The sequence below is a fragment of the Phasianus colchicus genome, chromosome 9 (assembly GCF_987193195.1).
Source record: "Phasianus colchicus chromosome 9, bPhaCol1.hap1.1, whole genome shotgun sequence".
NCBI lineage: Eukaryota > Metazoa > Chordata > Aves > Galliformes > Phasianidae > Phasianus > Phasianus colchicus.
Window position 1 is genome coordinate 6,963,135 of NC_143444.1, and position 16,025 is coordinate 6,979,159.

At 46.4% G+C, this 16,025-nt stretch overlaps 1 protein-coding gene across 12 annotated transcripts in view; it reads left to right on the forward strand.

Annotated features, from left to right (window-relative positions):
* The window catches only part of RASAL2 (RAS protein activator like 2), a 149,504-nt gene that overhangs the window by 52,424 nt on the left and 81,055 nt on the right, over positions 1–16,025 (forward strand). The window contains exon 1 of one of the 12 annotated variants that reach the window (XM_090145987.1): positions 582–1,639. The exons of 10 other annotated variants lie outside the window; for them this stretch is intronic. In XM_090145987.1, coding sequence (XP_090002113.1) covers positions 1,519–1,639 — 121 coding nt within the window. In that variant the 5' untranslated portion in view covers positions 582–1,518. Of the gene's footprint in view, positions 1–581; positions 1,640–3,162; positions 3,197–16,025 lie in introns of those variants that run through there. One more of the 12 variants, XM_090145986.1, reaches the window with a different exon arrangement.

Sequence of the window (16,025 nt, forward strand, 5' to 3'; positions counted from 1 at the left end):
TGTATTTGATGCCCGTTTGGCTTCCCGTGGGCACTCTACTGTTAAGATTTTTATAATGACACTTCCTGCAGAATTATTTCTTTCACTTTTTTTGACTTGTATGATGATATGTTTCTTCAGTCTTATCACTTTGATGTCATGCTTTAATTCATTTTAGAGGGGTTCTTGTGCCTAGAGTCAGAGAGCACAGTCTATATCTTTGCTTTTCTGGAATTGTTCTTTTTTGTGTAACTCACAAGAGTTACTCAAGCTTGGTGCTCTTCATTAATATCTCTACAGTCTAGAGTTATTAAATTCTATGTTTTTATCTTCCCTTATAAACTGATTTAGAGAGAACCTGTATTTTCCCACTTGTAACTTGGTTTAAAGCCAAGCTGTTCCATTTTGTCAGTGATTCCCAAAATGCAAAACTATACAAAATGGAAATTCGGTATTTATTGCTCACTGGGGCAGCTTTTCTGTTTTCAAGTTTTTAGAAGCACTTTCTCATTTTAGAAGTGCTTCTACTGACTCATGTTTCTCCACCCCCAAATGTCGTTCTCTATTAAGTAGTTTATTTTGGTGGGGTTTTTATTAGGGAACTTTTACACAATTAAGCTTATGCTGTAATACGTCCATTTAAGTGCCGTGTAAATGTCAGTTTATCTATGTTCCCATGTGTTTTGTTGCATGCTTTAGTCTTAGCGTTTAAAGTCATTAACCTTTAATTGGCAGAACAGATTCAGAACATCACAGAGGGGCGAGGCACACAAGGGAGCATTCCTGGCACTTTGCAGCTTTGAACACTACTTCACCACTGTTCCCAAGTGGTTTTGATCTCAACCCAAGCCTGGTTCATCACAAGCACGGTATCGTTTACTGTGGGTGATAGGCTAATGCTATGCAGATGAATGTTTATGGTCACAACAGAAAATAATTAGCAGCGATATCTGCGGCTAATAAAACTTCTCATCTGGTGCTGATTATGCTTAACAAAGGGTGTCTCTAAGCAGGTAGTTGTGCTCATTTCAGCTTTGACTGTTGATTTTTTCATTCTTCTTAATTCCAGACCATTTTTTTTCTGAAGCCAAAACTTAACGTCCGCCGGGATGAATGAGGACATTTGTATTTGTGGGAGCTATTTTCTGACTCATGAAATCATGATGGGGGAATGGCAGAGTCTCACATTCCAGGTTGCTTTTTTTTTTTGCTTTTGTGGTCTGTGTCTGTGGGACTGCCAGGATGTCGTAGTTTTTGTGCAGAGCAGGCTGACAGCTGGTGCTTGCAATATTATCTCTGATTACCTTGATAATCAGAAATTATCTCATGGGAATTAATTATCTATGGAAAGGGTAATTGTGTCCTAGAGACATCTAGTCCTCTGGATTTTCTTTTCAGGGAAGTAAGGCTTGCTTAGAAGCAATCAAGGAATGATAGTATGGGGATTAGGAGAAAGAGCTCTCCGTTGAAGTTAAGGGTTTGGTGGGAGAAGCTTTTCCTTTGATAGCAGGACAGACAGGGCCTCGAGGAAATGGCTGGATGAAGAAGTCGCTGCTTTGCAGAGGAGGAGCTGTATCTGGAGAGCAGTTGGGGCTGGAGTCTTCAGCAAAACTTCATGTTTCACCCACTGATTCTCTGGGAAGAGAAACACCAGCCTGGGGTAGGAATGGCTCGCGGGTCAGCATCAACCCCAGCAGTCTCTCCTTGCCTTTCCCCCACGTATCAAGCATAGGGAGCATGCAGAAGACGGTGGAGAAGAAACCCTGTTAGGCTTTTCTTAAAATTCTGTATTCTTTAAGATGGATCTAAAATGCAGCTAAGCGCTTCAGAAAGGGGAACTATATCCCGTGGCTCAGCTATCCTGGAAAACTCTGAGGTTCTGCAATCTTAGAAATAGGAACCTTAACTCTCAGAGACATTTGGATTCTGTGGCCAGAGGGTAAGTTCTGCTGAGGAGAAATCGTCCTCAGGCAAAGCTCCCTGCTTTGCCTTCCCACAACTGCTGCCCGTAATGGAGCTTGGCGTGAGATGAGAAGTGCTGGTGTGCTTAAACAACCAGAGCTTCCTAGGCACGTTGACCCCTTTTTTTTCTTAAAACAACAAACCCAAAAGAAAGTATTCATTTTAGGTCTTTGCCTCATTTTTCCAAATAATGAATGGAGTACGTTTGTAATGCTGACAGCGCCTGATTGAGGACTCAAAGCGATGGCATGTTAGATGTAAACAAACATGCACAAGGTTCTGTGCCCCTTACTTATAGCATTACTTGATTGCTTGTTCTAACTAATTAATTTGTTTTATTTATCCTTCTGCTTTCTGTACTGGTACTCCGTGGTAATTATTCGAAAGGCTCTTTATACTCTTCTAAAATAAATACTTTATAGTCCTGTAAGGCATCACTTGTTTTAGAGGAAGCTGTTTACATAAATAACAAGCTAATGCATGAACCTCTTGACATGTTAGCATTGAAACCAACTGTCCCCCATGTGGTTTTATTCTTACACAAGAGAAGCTGAAGGTAGACATCTGGTGCTTTGTGGGCAGGAGAGTTCTGTGCAGGCTGATGGTTTGAGTGGGATTAAAAAATACTGTGTACAGAGAAGGTGGAAAAAAAAATCATTGAAATAATGAGTTTTTCAAAGAAGCTTATGTTTAGAGAGCAGGCATTCTCTGCCTTTATTCCCCATGGGGAATCTGCTGTTCATTTTAATGGATGCACTTGGTGTAGGAGCATCCCTCTCAAAAACTGCCGTGTGAAAAGTGATGCAGAAGGGGGTTGGATTCTTAATAGCATATGAGAACAGGTAGTGAGCAAGTGCCATTTTTCCAGCTCAATGCATGTGAGCTCTCAGCTGTTACCACACATTGATGCTGTCTGTTGGTTTGAGAAGCAGGGTTCTGTTGGTTTAATGACTCCTTGCTTTGAGCGAGGCCTGAATTCTCATTCTTGAGATTCTGCAAAGCTCTCAAATTCTCCTCTTCCTTCTTCTGTTCTCATCGCAAATGCATCACTCATTTTAGACGGTGAAATACAAGGAGCTGCACTGCCAAGTCCAGTGGAAGTGGTGAGCAGGCCTAGTCCTTAATGTTATGTCTCACTTGAGCTGGTTTTGTATGTCTTGCAGGAACAGAAGAGCTTTCCAGCATTCCATCCTCAAAGTACTCGCAGGTGTAATCTTAAAATCTTCTGAGATTATCATGCATGGTTGTGATGATGGTAAGGTCAGACTTGTTCTTGCATCTCACTCTTCCTCAGCTCAGTGACCTTAGGTTGCAGTGTTTTCCCATTCCGTCCACAATTTATGATCCTTTTTCACAGGATAAGTGCAGGCCCCTTTACATGTAGTCACATCTAGGAATGATTCTCCTCTAACAGTCAGTGAGTGACAGGGATGCTTGACATGTGGTTTTGATGAATTACTGCAGAAACATCTGCCGGCTTTTGATCCTTGCCATGTGTTTCCATCCTCCTTGTGGCTCCCATCAGCTCTGACTGCACTGGTACCTAAGAAATGGTTTTATCATGACTCTGAGCAGATAAATACACAGATCTGAATTGCTCCCAATGAAATCTCCACGCAAGCAACCTTCCTTATGCAGATTTGCTCAGGTATACTGGCCGTGTCCTCTGTGAACAGCCTCAGCAGGCAGTTTCCCTGCATGCTCAATGGGCCGGTGATGGCAGGTACAAGTGTCTCCAGGCTGGGGCTGCTGAGCACTGTGTTAGTGAAGGTCTCTGGCTGCACTGCTGTGGCCTTAGGTTTCCTGTCAGCCCAACTGTAGCCTGATTAGAAACACAAGCATGGTTTCAGCCACCAACATCTTGAAATGACGGTCCTTTCCTTTGTGCGGCTTCCTGTTGATCTGCTGAGCCTTCGTATAATCAAAACGGGGGTAAAGTTTGGGGGAAAAATGGTAGAGAACTGCCGTAACAGCCCTGAACCAGCTGCGAAGGAGCTGTGTGGTCTGTCTGTTGGTTTTCACACTTGTGACCACGACTTCCCCTCCTGCCATGTGTCACTGTCACGTGCAGGTCTGGCTCTTTCTCACCACCCCGCGAGATGAGCAGGGTGAGGAGCCCTTCCATCCCGAGAGCTCATGGAATGTGCGTGGCACACGGGGAAGGATTGCTTTCCCATTCTGCTGACCTGAGCTGAGAGGTGTTAAGTATGAGGAGGTTCATGTATCTCTCACTATTAAAACCTAGCCTAAAGGAAAGGGCTGAGCTATTTGTCCTAGTACTCCAGAAGAGCAAGTGGGATAGTGCTATATATAACCCGCATGGAAAGGGGAAACCAATGAGTGTCAGTAAAATACTGTGCAGTTTTCTTCCTCTTGGTGCCAGAGAGACAAGTCCTGTATGCATCTCATACCAGGTGGATGCCTTGCTTATGAGCTGCTTCGGTGCTCATTAGATGCCAGTGGGCACAAGTAGGCATCCCTGCCTCCAACTCAGCTCTGCCCCTGTCTGATCCAGTGTTTGTGACTCCTTTTCCTTCTCTTCATGCAGATGTGTGACTGCTGCAGCCCTGTTATGGCTGTACCAACAAGGTAATTCCAGTGGCAAGGAGTTCCCCACAGGCAGCCACGGAACCTGCCCAAGGAGCTGTATGTGATGAGAGGTGGTTAGCTTCTGCATAGATATGCTCTTGTAGTGCAGAAGGGAAGACATTCTTTCCAGGAAATATATATATTTTTCTTTCTTCATTGTAAGGTTTCTACTAAACTTTCCATGAATGCCACATGCTTATAACCAGAAGTGAAGGCACATACGTGTGATTTCTCTAATTGAGAAACTGCTGTTTGTGCTGCACCCCCAAACAGTGTCGCTGTGTGTGCATGTAGTGTTTTGAATGTTGTGAGTACAACAGCTCAGCTGCATGGTGCAGCCTTTGTGCCCAGACCTCCCCCAGCTTTGTGCTCACACTGTAGCAGCTGTCATTCCTACCTCCAGGCTCGTGTGTCTCCAATATGCTGAGACAAAAAGGGGCAAAGTCTGCAGACGGAAGGCAGCGTGAGTCCAGCTGGTGCACTGATGGTATTTGATTCAAATGCTTGTGTTCCATGGGGGATCACATGTTCGTTTAGATGCAGGTGTATTTATTTTAATGGCAATCCTCTAGGTAGGCATGCTGTGTGTGAACAGACCCGTCCTCAGAAATGAAAGCTGTAAATGCAAGAGGAGAAAAAAAAGTTGTATTGTGTTATGTATCAAAGGACTTGTCCTTACCGAGTCACACGTTTCTGAATTGTCAAATGCATGGAGGGAAAATGTGACAGCACAGAGCCTGCCCCCAGCAGCCTGGGCTGAATTAAACACACGCATAGCAATCTCTGCTCCAAATAGCTCCTGCATAGCTGTATAATTTGAAAGAGAAATGCTTTCAGGGTGATGATGGGTTTTGTCTACATCTGTAATGTCTCATTTGTCTGCGGATGCCCAGCAGCCTTTTCTTTGTTTATTCAAAGATGAGCAAACGTGAAACTGCATGTTCTTCTCAGTGATCGGTGGAAATCAATGTAAAAAATGTTGGTCCTTATGAGATATATATGTACACGTATGTATGTTTAGCAAGGTTTGCTGGATGGATTGCTCCTAAACATACAGCTTGACTCCTCTTACGTGCAGAGAATTCGCAAAGAGGCAGTTGTAGCTCAGGGACAGTGGAGTGTGGTCACTGATGGATAAAATAAAATTCCTGCTTGCATTTTAGTGGCTTAAATCACATGAGATTTCAGGAAAGAAAAGATAGGCTTATTATTTTTTCTTTTTCATTATGGTGTCTAGTTGCTCCAGGGCTAGCAAAACCGGGTAACAAAATATCATTTTTGTCTTGTTCTGTTATTAAAGAGGATTTTACACAGAAAAGAGAGGTGCGTTATCACCGTTAGTCGCTGCCAGCAGAACAAACAGTACTGCTCTGTAGATGTGGCGGGGAAAGCAGAGCTCCAAGTTTTTGGCAAACTGAGTAGGAAGGAGGAAATGAGCAAGATGCCATGCATGGTTTTTATCACCAGAGATTTGCAAAAATAAGTTAGACATCCGTCAGGGGGCTGGGGGCAGGGTACCATGCAGCTCCGGGGATGTGCAAGCAGTGAAGCCTGCCCATCGCAGCCCTAAAACTCACAGCAAAAAGAGCTGCACCCCAACCAGCACTCCTTGGTGTTGCCTTTCCTCTGTTCGTCTGTGAAGGGTGTTCAGATGTGCTGTGAGTGCTCTGGCTTCGTGCTGCCAGCCTGGGGTCTGCCTGCCTCACCTGCGGGAGGATTGAAGGGCAGTTAATGTGCCAAGCTCTTTTATAATACGGAAGAAAATAGAGGTGCTCGGGTTTCTGCCCCATATTTTCTTTTGTTATATCACTAAGTGGATGTTTGTGTCTGTTTATGCTCTCATTCCGTGTGTGTTTTGAAATCTCATTGTACTCAGCGGTGGAAAATTGGCTGCCTGGTAAAGGCATGTTAAGGACAGCTATCTACAGTAGCTGGAAGGAAATGCTTCTCAAGGTATTGTCCGAGTTGGTTCTCGCAGAGTCCCTGGGGGACGTGAACTTTTCTTACCTTCTCCACCCATCTTCTGGCAGCAGGGAGAATTCCTAATATTGCTGTTTAAAAAGAAATGAAGGGGATAAATCCATGCTGCCCTGTAATTGTTTCCCGATAGAAGTGCCATGGATTTCAGCAGTAACTCATAAACCACTCTGTTGATCATTCACAATGGGGAATCCCACAAAGCAGTGAAGTGAAACAGGTCTCCTAACTGGATGAAAACCATCACGTTCAAGTAGAAATTCCCTTTGCACTCCCAGTCTGCTCAGATTTGCTGTTACAAAATGCAGTTGCACAGCAGGGCAGCTAATTAGATGTTATCAGGACTGTTTTGGAGAGGTTGTGACCTATAAATTTCTGTTTAGTGTTGCTGTAGGAAAGAACTTTTTGCTCACTCGGCCTCCTTCGAGGATTTTGGAGATGAGCAGCAGTGGTTTTAGCCTGCTAAAAGGGGATTTGTCATGGGGGGCTTTGGGATGTCCATTTGGAAAACATTTGGGGAAGATCGCGTGTTTGTGCTGAAGGGATTTGTGGCATTAGTGCTCAGCATCAGAGAAATCAGCAAAGCGAGCAGCAAAAGGTTTAGTCCCTGCATGCTGGGTGTGTTGCAGGCGTTGGGGATGGAACAGGAGTGGTGTGGGCGCTGTGATGGGAGCTTTGGGAGGAGGATGTGGGGTTCCCTTTCTTCAAGGCAGCCCAGCTTGCCTGAGAGAGAAGGAACATGTTAGAAGGAAGGGAAAACCCAGTGTGCCAAATACCTGAAATACTGCATCCCAGCTACGGATCCCCTTTAATTAGCTAGACCATCATCAAAGGATGCATTAATCACGCTCGTTTGCGTTTCCAGCAGCACAGTAAACCTGCTCCACCTGCTTTGGTGCTATGTCAGGATTATTGCTCCCAGCACCACTAAGGTGTCCCACTGAGCCCAGCACCTCCCCTGGCACTGGGCTCTCCCAGCACTTGCAGCTTCTCTGCTCTGGTGCTGCTATTTCCCTTGTTGCCTCTTCTCAGCTGCTTTCCTTCAGCATGGCCAAGAGGAGACGAGAAGAAAGAAATTATCCTCCACCAAGTTGCTTGTCACTTCGTGATGCTGAAACAAAGTGGATTTTTATCCCAGAGCCAGTTTTCCCTCCCCAGAAACAGATTCGGTTCCTGGGTTGATTTACGAGGGGAAGCTGGCCTTATACACCTGCATACAACACGCAAGTGAAAAGATGGAGAAAGAGGTGGCACACATCTCTGTACTGGGTTAAGTGTGGGATTCAGGTTATTTGCAATAGATTCAGTACTGTGCTGGCAGGCTGACCAAGCATTCAGAGCTCCTAGGATTGGAAGTGCATCCTGCTGAGGGCTTCGTGATGATTCTTTTTCCCCATTACTCTTTTCTCCCATCACAAAAACCACAGCTACATAGAGGCTGGTTTTGCAGACCACAGAAGCTGTGTTTCTGCAGAGGTGCTGTTAAAGAGAAGGGAGTTCAGCAATTCTGATACTGCTTTGAGCAGTCAGTTTTGGGGCGGAGATTGTTCAAATCAGTGGCAATGGCTGAATGGATGCCTTGGTTTTTTTTTTCTGAAGGCTGCGTGGTATAACACAATCTGCATGTGAAAGGCAGTGAGACTGTGTTTGTTTCCAGTTACTCCACTTGAACTTGCATGGTTGCTCTCTTACCACCTTGTGTGTGCCCATGGCTTGTTCTTGTCTTCACAGCAGTGCTCCTCTGCCTTTCCTCTTCCAACATCACCTCCTCTTTACCTACCAGAACGAGGCAAAGGGTCTTGAAGCCAGGCAGTGAGTGTCTGCTGGCAAGGATGGGGAACAAAGCTGCATTTGCATGTTTTTCTAGCTTTGACCACAGGTACGTTATAATCTTATGCAACCAAAAAATAAGCAGGAACTGAAAAGTCTTTGCTTTTAAATTGGTTATTCTTTTTCAAATACTTTGTTTTCTTTTTCCAAAGCTGCCTTGGGCCAAGTCCTTTTTAGGTTCAGGATGCTTCTCCTCAGCCTCCTTCCTGCAGTGCTGCAGGCTGGCTGCAAGGAATAAAGATGCAAGAGCAACCAGAGCAGACTGCTTGCTGCTGGAGAGACTGCGAGGTGCAGATTAGGGTGGGTGAGAGTAAGCATTACAGAGAGCAGAACGGGGGAAGGGTGTTGAGCTGGGTGAGAAAAGGATCTTACATTAATTAAGAGAAGAAACTGTGGATTTTTTTCTCCCAAGAATAATTAACTTTTCTGCTGTTCTTCATTTCCCACTTCCTAAAGCTCTCACGAAAGCTTCTCCTTGCTTTAGGGAGAAGTGTCACTTGAGAATCTTCTCAGAACTTGGCAGCTCGGTAATAAGGGCATGTAATCTTTTATAATCCTCTCTTCAGGTTTGTAATATCCATTTCTGTTTTGAGGTTCCAAAGCGTTTTGTAGGCCAAGTGGGATTTAACCAAAAGAAACACATACTTAATATTCAGGAGCAAAGACTCCTGGTCCTGGACAAAGAATGAGCACTGAATGAGAAGGAAGGAAAACCTGCTCAGTATTGCAGGCAGGGTCACAGCGATGGCTTTGAATGGCCACAGGAGGTTTGCAGCCCTGCTGACTACCCTGGGAACCAAGCTGGTTTTTTTCCACGGAGCGCAGCTTCTCTGCGGGTGATGTCATGGGATTGCCCAAGCCCTACAAGGAGCTGTCTGTTTGCAGGCTGGGCTGAGCCCGGAGCTCACCTGCATGTTTCCAAAGGTTCCCACCATGATCACCTTGTGTTTCCTGGTTGGTTCCGCCCATCGATGCGCATCAATGACCACACGCTTTGGGGTCCTGGCATGGATCCATCAGAGAAGATGCTAACTTGTCACACGTATCTTCCACGCTGTCTCTCACGAACCTGGCTGTGATGTATGAGAAAAGGAACAGAGGGGAGAGGCAAGGCTCAATTACCCTCCGTAAGGTTAGCGATAGGCTGTGCGGAGTGTAAGAGGCTTAGCGCAGCTCAGCAGTGTTGAAGCTAATTGGCGGCTTTAAACTGCTATTAAGAGCTTCCACACCTTTTGCACGGTGACAGCAAACTGGTGCAGCTTTCTGCTTTCTAATCAGTTACCCTGCCAGACCAATTTTAGCTTTATGCCTAATTTTGCTTTTGCTGCTAGCTCCTTAACTCTCATTTTTAGGACTTGCAGGAGAGCTTCGAACTGTTGGCGCACTCAGCATCTGCTAGCTGAACAACTCGTAAGATTTTAAGACTTGTGGTTTCTTTTTTTGGAATGTCTCCATGATTTTTTTTCCTTCTGAAAAGGAAAATCTCAGTGAAATCTCAGATCTCGTGGCTGTGTTCTCGTTGGCCAAACTGCATTTGCACTCTAGGGCTTGTGCTGAGGCTTTGGTACTGGGGATGCTGTCATTAGGGGCTGGTAGTGCGTGTTTTGGGAAGGTTTGATTTTGAGTTGTGTGGTTGATGGTGGAACAAGAGTGGGAATCTTGGCTCGTCTCATAGCGTACGCGCAGCCTCAGTGTGAAAATTACTGAGTTTTGATAAGCAAAGTGGCGAAGTTGCCAGCATAGGGCAGATGTTCTGACTGGGGAGTGAGAAAATCAGCTGGCTGGGAGTTCAGCCGGGTGAGCCAGCCTGCTGCATCTCTGCAAACAAGTCACAGTGCAGGAGTGAGGGGGCAGGAGCAATGTCAACAGGAGGAGAAGCAGCGAGAACTCATCGTTCTGGAGGATGCTAGATTTATTAAGCTGTACCATCCTGGGGTTTTTCTCTTGTTTGGTGCAAAGGAGACAGCCCTTGGCTGGCTCTCAGCATCGTTAGACATCCACTGATCTGATGCCTTAGCCTCTCCCATGTAAAAATCTTTCCTTACATTTTAATACAGAACGTCTCTAGGAAATTGAAGAATCCGGCCTGTGGCTCTGGTCTGCTGGGTAAAACTTTGATACTCACTCTTCAGCCTTCTAGGGTTAGTCACATTGTCCCTGTGCTGAGGTGAGGCTGCTGTGCTTGGGGAATTCAAAGCTGGAAAGCCAAGCCTTCCTCCACCCCACTGCAGATCCCACCACAGCTTTACAGCAGCTGGAGGGAGAACGCTCCAAATTCCATGTCCAAACAGTGAGCAGCAACTACCTCCAGCATTCTCATCCTGAAACGTTAAGAGAGTCCATCACCCAGAGGTGGTGCACTGGTAGTAGGGAAGGGAAAGCTCACAGATGGCACATGGATTGCTGTTGTGATGCTTTCCATTAGAGTATGGGGCATGCAAACTGCATCTGGCTAAACAACCTTTCTAACAATCTGTGGCTGATGAGATTCTCAAGTGGGATAAAGGAAAAACAGTTCTTAAGCTTTGCCTGACCAATAAAAGAGTAGCAGAAAGTTAATGGGATACTACTGCAAGGTTGGCCAATGCTAGAAGGATTAACGATCTTGTAAAGAATTTGTGCCAAATGCATTGGAATCTGAGAAAGTCATGGTGCTGGTCGTAAGTTCTGCCAGGTTCTAAAATACCTTTTTCATCTACTTAAACCTTTTACAGCTGTATTCTGCATAGAATGGATTTTCCAGGTAGTGCTTTGGCGTTCCCCAGTTGGTGGGAGAGCTTTTGTGATCCCTGAAATCTGGTGGCTTTGCTAAGCTTTCCTTGCCTCCCACCTCTTGATATTAGGTTTCCCTAGAAGAATTTGGGCACTGCTACATGCAGCTGCTGGAAGAGAACAACTGTACTGAGCTGAATCAAGAGCTTGCCTGTGTACTGAAGGTTGTTGCATGTAGCTATTAAATATAACAGAGAATTCACACTGGATGCTTCCTTCTAATAACATCCTACACAAACAGCATGCTTCTCATCCTAAAGGGTCTGCTCTTGCTTTCTGTGCTTAAAATCACACCTCCTTCACGACAGAGGTCTTCCACCTGCTGTGAAAATGTAGGTACTTCTTTGCTGTGTCAGAGTTGTGCTACGGTGATAGAGATAGGGAAGTGAGTCATGCTCCGTCTCACAGTACGTAAGATATTTCCTAGAAGACCTGCAGCCACTGCCCATGCTGTGATTTCAAATAAATTGACAAAAACAAGTTTCGTTTCTCTAACGTGTCCTGGTCATATTTCTTAGTGTTGTGATTCAGAGAAGCCGTCGCCCCTAGGAGCTTCATGTTTTCTCTTGCTTGGTAACATGTGCTGATTTCTTTTGTAGTGCTGCTTGCTTAGTCGTGAGTATTGTGTTCCCTGTGAGGACATCATAGTGGCTGTCTGCTTGGGGATGAGCATCCCTGCCTTCTCCCAGATCCGTCTCTATCATTAGATGGGAAGATGCATGCAGCCTGCTTGGGTCACAGGCACGACCAGGAAGTATCACTTCAAGTTGGGAGTTGAGCTTGGTGAAATAGGAAATGTAAACAAAAGCTGTATGTATTTATTTGCAGGAGATACAGTGGAATTGCCTGGCCATGCCTTCCCTAGCAGCCCTAAGTGCATGCCATGAGGTTACCTGTCCTTTTGCACTGAGTAGGGCTGCTCTGGGCCTGGGCTTGTTCTCAAATTCTCTGCTCTGCTTTAGATCCAGATCCTGTGGACCTTCATCTCAATGCTATGTAACAGTCTGAAATAGTCACAGATACACATAGCTTTATGTCACATAACTTTGCTGTTTATTTTGACTTGCCTTGGTAACTCCTTCTGCAAAAATCCTGCCTTCCTACCAAGTGTAGGTCTAAGGAACGTGGCGTGTTGAGACATGGCACACTTCCCTTCCTGCCATGTCTTTCCACTGAATCACTACCTTCATCACCTTCTAGAGACAGGGCAGGTTCAGTTAGAGCCTCTTAATTGCCCCTTGTCTGTCAGGAAGCTTCACATCAGTAGCAATTGAAGCTTCAACTCCTGTTCAGCAGCCTGATGAACATTCCAACTGACGATTATTCAACCTGAGCTGCCTGCCCATGCGGATCTGTGTGGGTCTGAGTCCCGATCTCAGACAACAGCATTTACCTACAGCTCTCTGAGTCCAGTCTCTATGGCAAGTACATAAACCATCATGGAAACACTGACACCGGGTGGGTAGACCTGTTGTCAGGAGGTGTTAGGGCTCCTTCTAATCTTCCGTGCATTCAAGCTTGGCCGCTCTGTTAGTTACTCAGCTGCTTGGCAGCTCCGTGCTGGAAACACGAGGAGCAGAATACAGACCCTAATAAAGTCGATGAACATTTGGCAAGTACTTCAGTAAGCCCTCAGTTTCACCACAGGAAGAGCTTGGCTCAGAAAAGAGGCTTTGACTCATGCCAGGGGTGCTCTTGTCATCGCTGGGATGGAGGTTTGCTTTTCTGTGTTTATTGATAGCAGGGAGAGTGCTTTTTGGCAAAAGAAACCGAAGATGTGAATTATGTCATTTTGTTGCTTTTAATGTAGATTTCTTGGCCCGATTTTTGCAAATTCTGTCTTTTTCACTTCTTCTGAAGAGAAGATGCCCTCCTTCTGGTAATGGCAGAGCTGCTGGGGGCTCAATGCTGCTGGAACGTTTGACATCGCTCGGAAATAATTCTCCAATCGTACCCATTGAATCCTGCATTTTGGAAAGTGTTCTCCACTTATGAATGCGCTTGGAAATTTTGTTGTTGCGTGGTTGCAGTGGAAGATTCAGTAACGTTCCCATCTGATAGCACTGGTACTACTCCCTCAACTGCCATCAGTTTTCATAAATTGCCTTATCCCTCTCTGCAGGATCAGCCTGGCGCTGGCTCCTTCTTTCCATCTTCCTTCTCCCAGCACCAATCAACACCTCTTTTCGATACGCAGTTGCAGTATGACTGTTCCTTCCCCCCTCACCCTCTCCCCCCCCCCCCATTTTTTTCTCTTTAAGTTCTGTAGTTAATAATAAGGTACAAGTTGTTATTTGGCTGAGAGAATGGGAGCTTTGTGGATATTTATAACGTGCCTCATGGCATTTCAGAGCCCCGAGGAAAAACGGCACAGTTTCAGCTCTTCAGCTGTGTCGGATGTGGCAGGCGGGCAGCGGCGCTGCTCGGTTCAGCAGGGAGCAGGGACAGAGAAGGGGATTTCTTCCAAGCTGTTACTTAATTGATATTAGCATTTGAAGGCACATAAGGCATGACCTTTCATACCGTGTGCAGTCTAACTGATTCTGCCTTCCTGAATGCCTCATTGTAGCGATGCAGAAGGAGAAGGTTTGCACCAGAGTAGAGCAATGCATCTCTCAGCAGTGCTTGCGTGCCCAGGTGTGTGGCTGCATGAGCCCATCCCACCCAAACGCCTGCAGACTCAAAGCTGTCAGTTGCTCCTCCCGCATCTCTTTTAGTACATTCATCAGTGAGTTGCTCTCTAACACCCGAGCTTGTATGAACCAATAATTCTGTATGAGATGAAAGAGAATGACCCCAAGGTGAGAAATGGCACCCTTGATAAAGGTATAAGAAGGATGGTGAGGCAGTGGCACAGGCTGCCCAGAGAGATGGTGGTGCCTCATCCCTGCAGACACCAAGGTCAGGCTGGATGGGCTGTGAGCACTGATGGAGCTGTGGGTGTCCTTGCTCAGTGCAGGGACTGGGACCAGATGGACTTTAAGAGTCCCTTCCAACTCAAGCAATTCCATGATTTTCAACCTTTCCCTAAAGCAATCCCAGATACGATACATATGGACTTCTTGCTTTTACCTCCCCTTAGTGATCCGATCAGTGCTGCTAAATCAGTTTTATGGGGCATTAGTGGCAGAGATCGGTGGGTTTTATTGCATTCACATTGGGGCCAAGAATATAAAGTGAAAACCAAAGATGAAGAACTCTGGAAAACAAAATGGGCTTTGTGAAGCAACCAAGCGTATATGTGATACTGTGCAAAGTCCCCAGGAGTCTTCAGTTTGAACTTGTAAAGTATTTCAGGGTAAGGTTTGAAGTTATAGCTGTTGGCAGAGGTTGGCTGCTCGGGCAGGGAAGGACTGGAATGAGGCAGGGAGGCTGCTAGGTACGAGTGCATTGAAGCTTGTGGTTGTTGCAGGCAGCTACCTTACACATTCAGCTCCCTGTGGTTTGCAAGACGGGCTTCTAGCATCAGAGAAGGGAGAGAAGCAGAGGTATCCAATGCTTTAGACAGTCATTTACCACCAGTCACTGCTCTGTTTGGGAAGGCAGCTTTGGTCAGCCTGCAGGGCTGCCAGGCTGTGTCCTGGCATGCGTTCGGAAGGTCGCTAACACATGAGATGTTAAAGCTGCAGTGTGCTCCAGCAGTGACTGACAGCTCCAGACACCGAGGTGGCACGCTGTGCTGCCAGCAGTCTGCAGAACGCTCCTCCAGCATGGCCAGCCTGCTTGGCAGGGAGCCGAGGCTGGCCTGCTGCACCCAATGACTCATTGAAGTCCGGGAGCTGTTACTGCAGTTGGAAGAAGCCATTCTGTTCTTTAATCCTTCTGTGCAGCCCGCAGATCGATTGGATGGTTCGATGCCAAAGCCTTTAGTTAGTAGAAGTTATCATGCAAAAGTCTTGTGGGGCTGGGCAAGCTGTGAGTGTAGTAGGCTGTGTGCTGGAGCTGGTGGTTCAGAAGGGTTTTGCAGTGTCATGGGAAAGGAAGCCCCAGAGCGGGTTGCTCCCTTACCGCATTTCTCCATCCCTTTTCCCTTGATTTTCTGTTCCTCTACCCAAAAGACTGCATCCCAAGGTCTGGACTTTGCATCTGTTGCATGCTCCTGGCCTGCTGCTCCTCACTTGGGCTCTTTCAGCACGTGGAGGATGCACAGGGACCATGGTGGCTTCCCCAAACCCTGCTTTTGCCTACACATACATTTGGGTACGCTGGACCTGTGCAGTGCTGCTTGTGGCTGCTGGAAAGCAAGCATTGGTTGGTGTGGTGCAGGGCGTGCTTCTGAGCATCCCTCCTTCTCTGAATGGTCCTACCTGACAGCCAGGAAACAAAGAGAGATTTCAGTTCATTTGTTATTCTCAGTCACCTGTTCTGTGCCTTTTCCTGCTTAAAGATATTGGATTGCACGTTTCAGGTAATCCTCTGAGCGACCACAAAATCTTAATGCAAAATCCTAACGCAACGTGAGCAGGGAACTGCGTACCGAGAGCTGCTTTGCAGCTTAATTCTCCAGCTTTCCAAGTGGGCCCTGAGACAAAGCTGCTGTGAGTAGGTGGAGAGCACGGAGATGTCGCAGCTCTGTTAGTAACGAGGTGGGATTTGGAACGTGGTTCCCTTGCAGGCGGCGGGTGCCTGAGGATTCAGTGGCCTCTAGTGGTGAATGCACGCAGTAGGTATGGCAAGCATCGTCCTTAGCCGCGTGCGAAAGCTGTGAAGCTCTTTGAGCAGGATTTCAACACTCATTTTGCTTTACGGGTTCCTAAAATACGTGGGGGGCTGCTGGCTTCCTGCAGAGCGAGTGCGATGGGGCAGTGCTGCTTTCTGCAGCGTTATCCCCCTGGCAGTAGCTCAGCAAGCTGCAGAGCTGGGTCAGAGAGCTGCCCGGCTTGCAGTCAGTGTGCCCAGCTGCCTAGCAGCTCTGG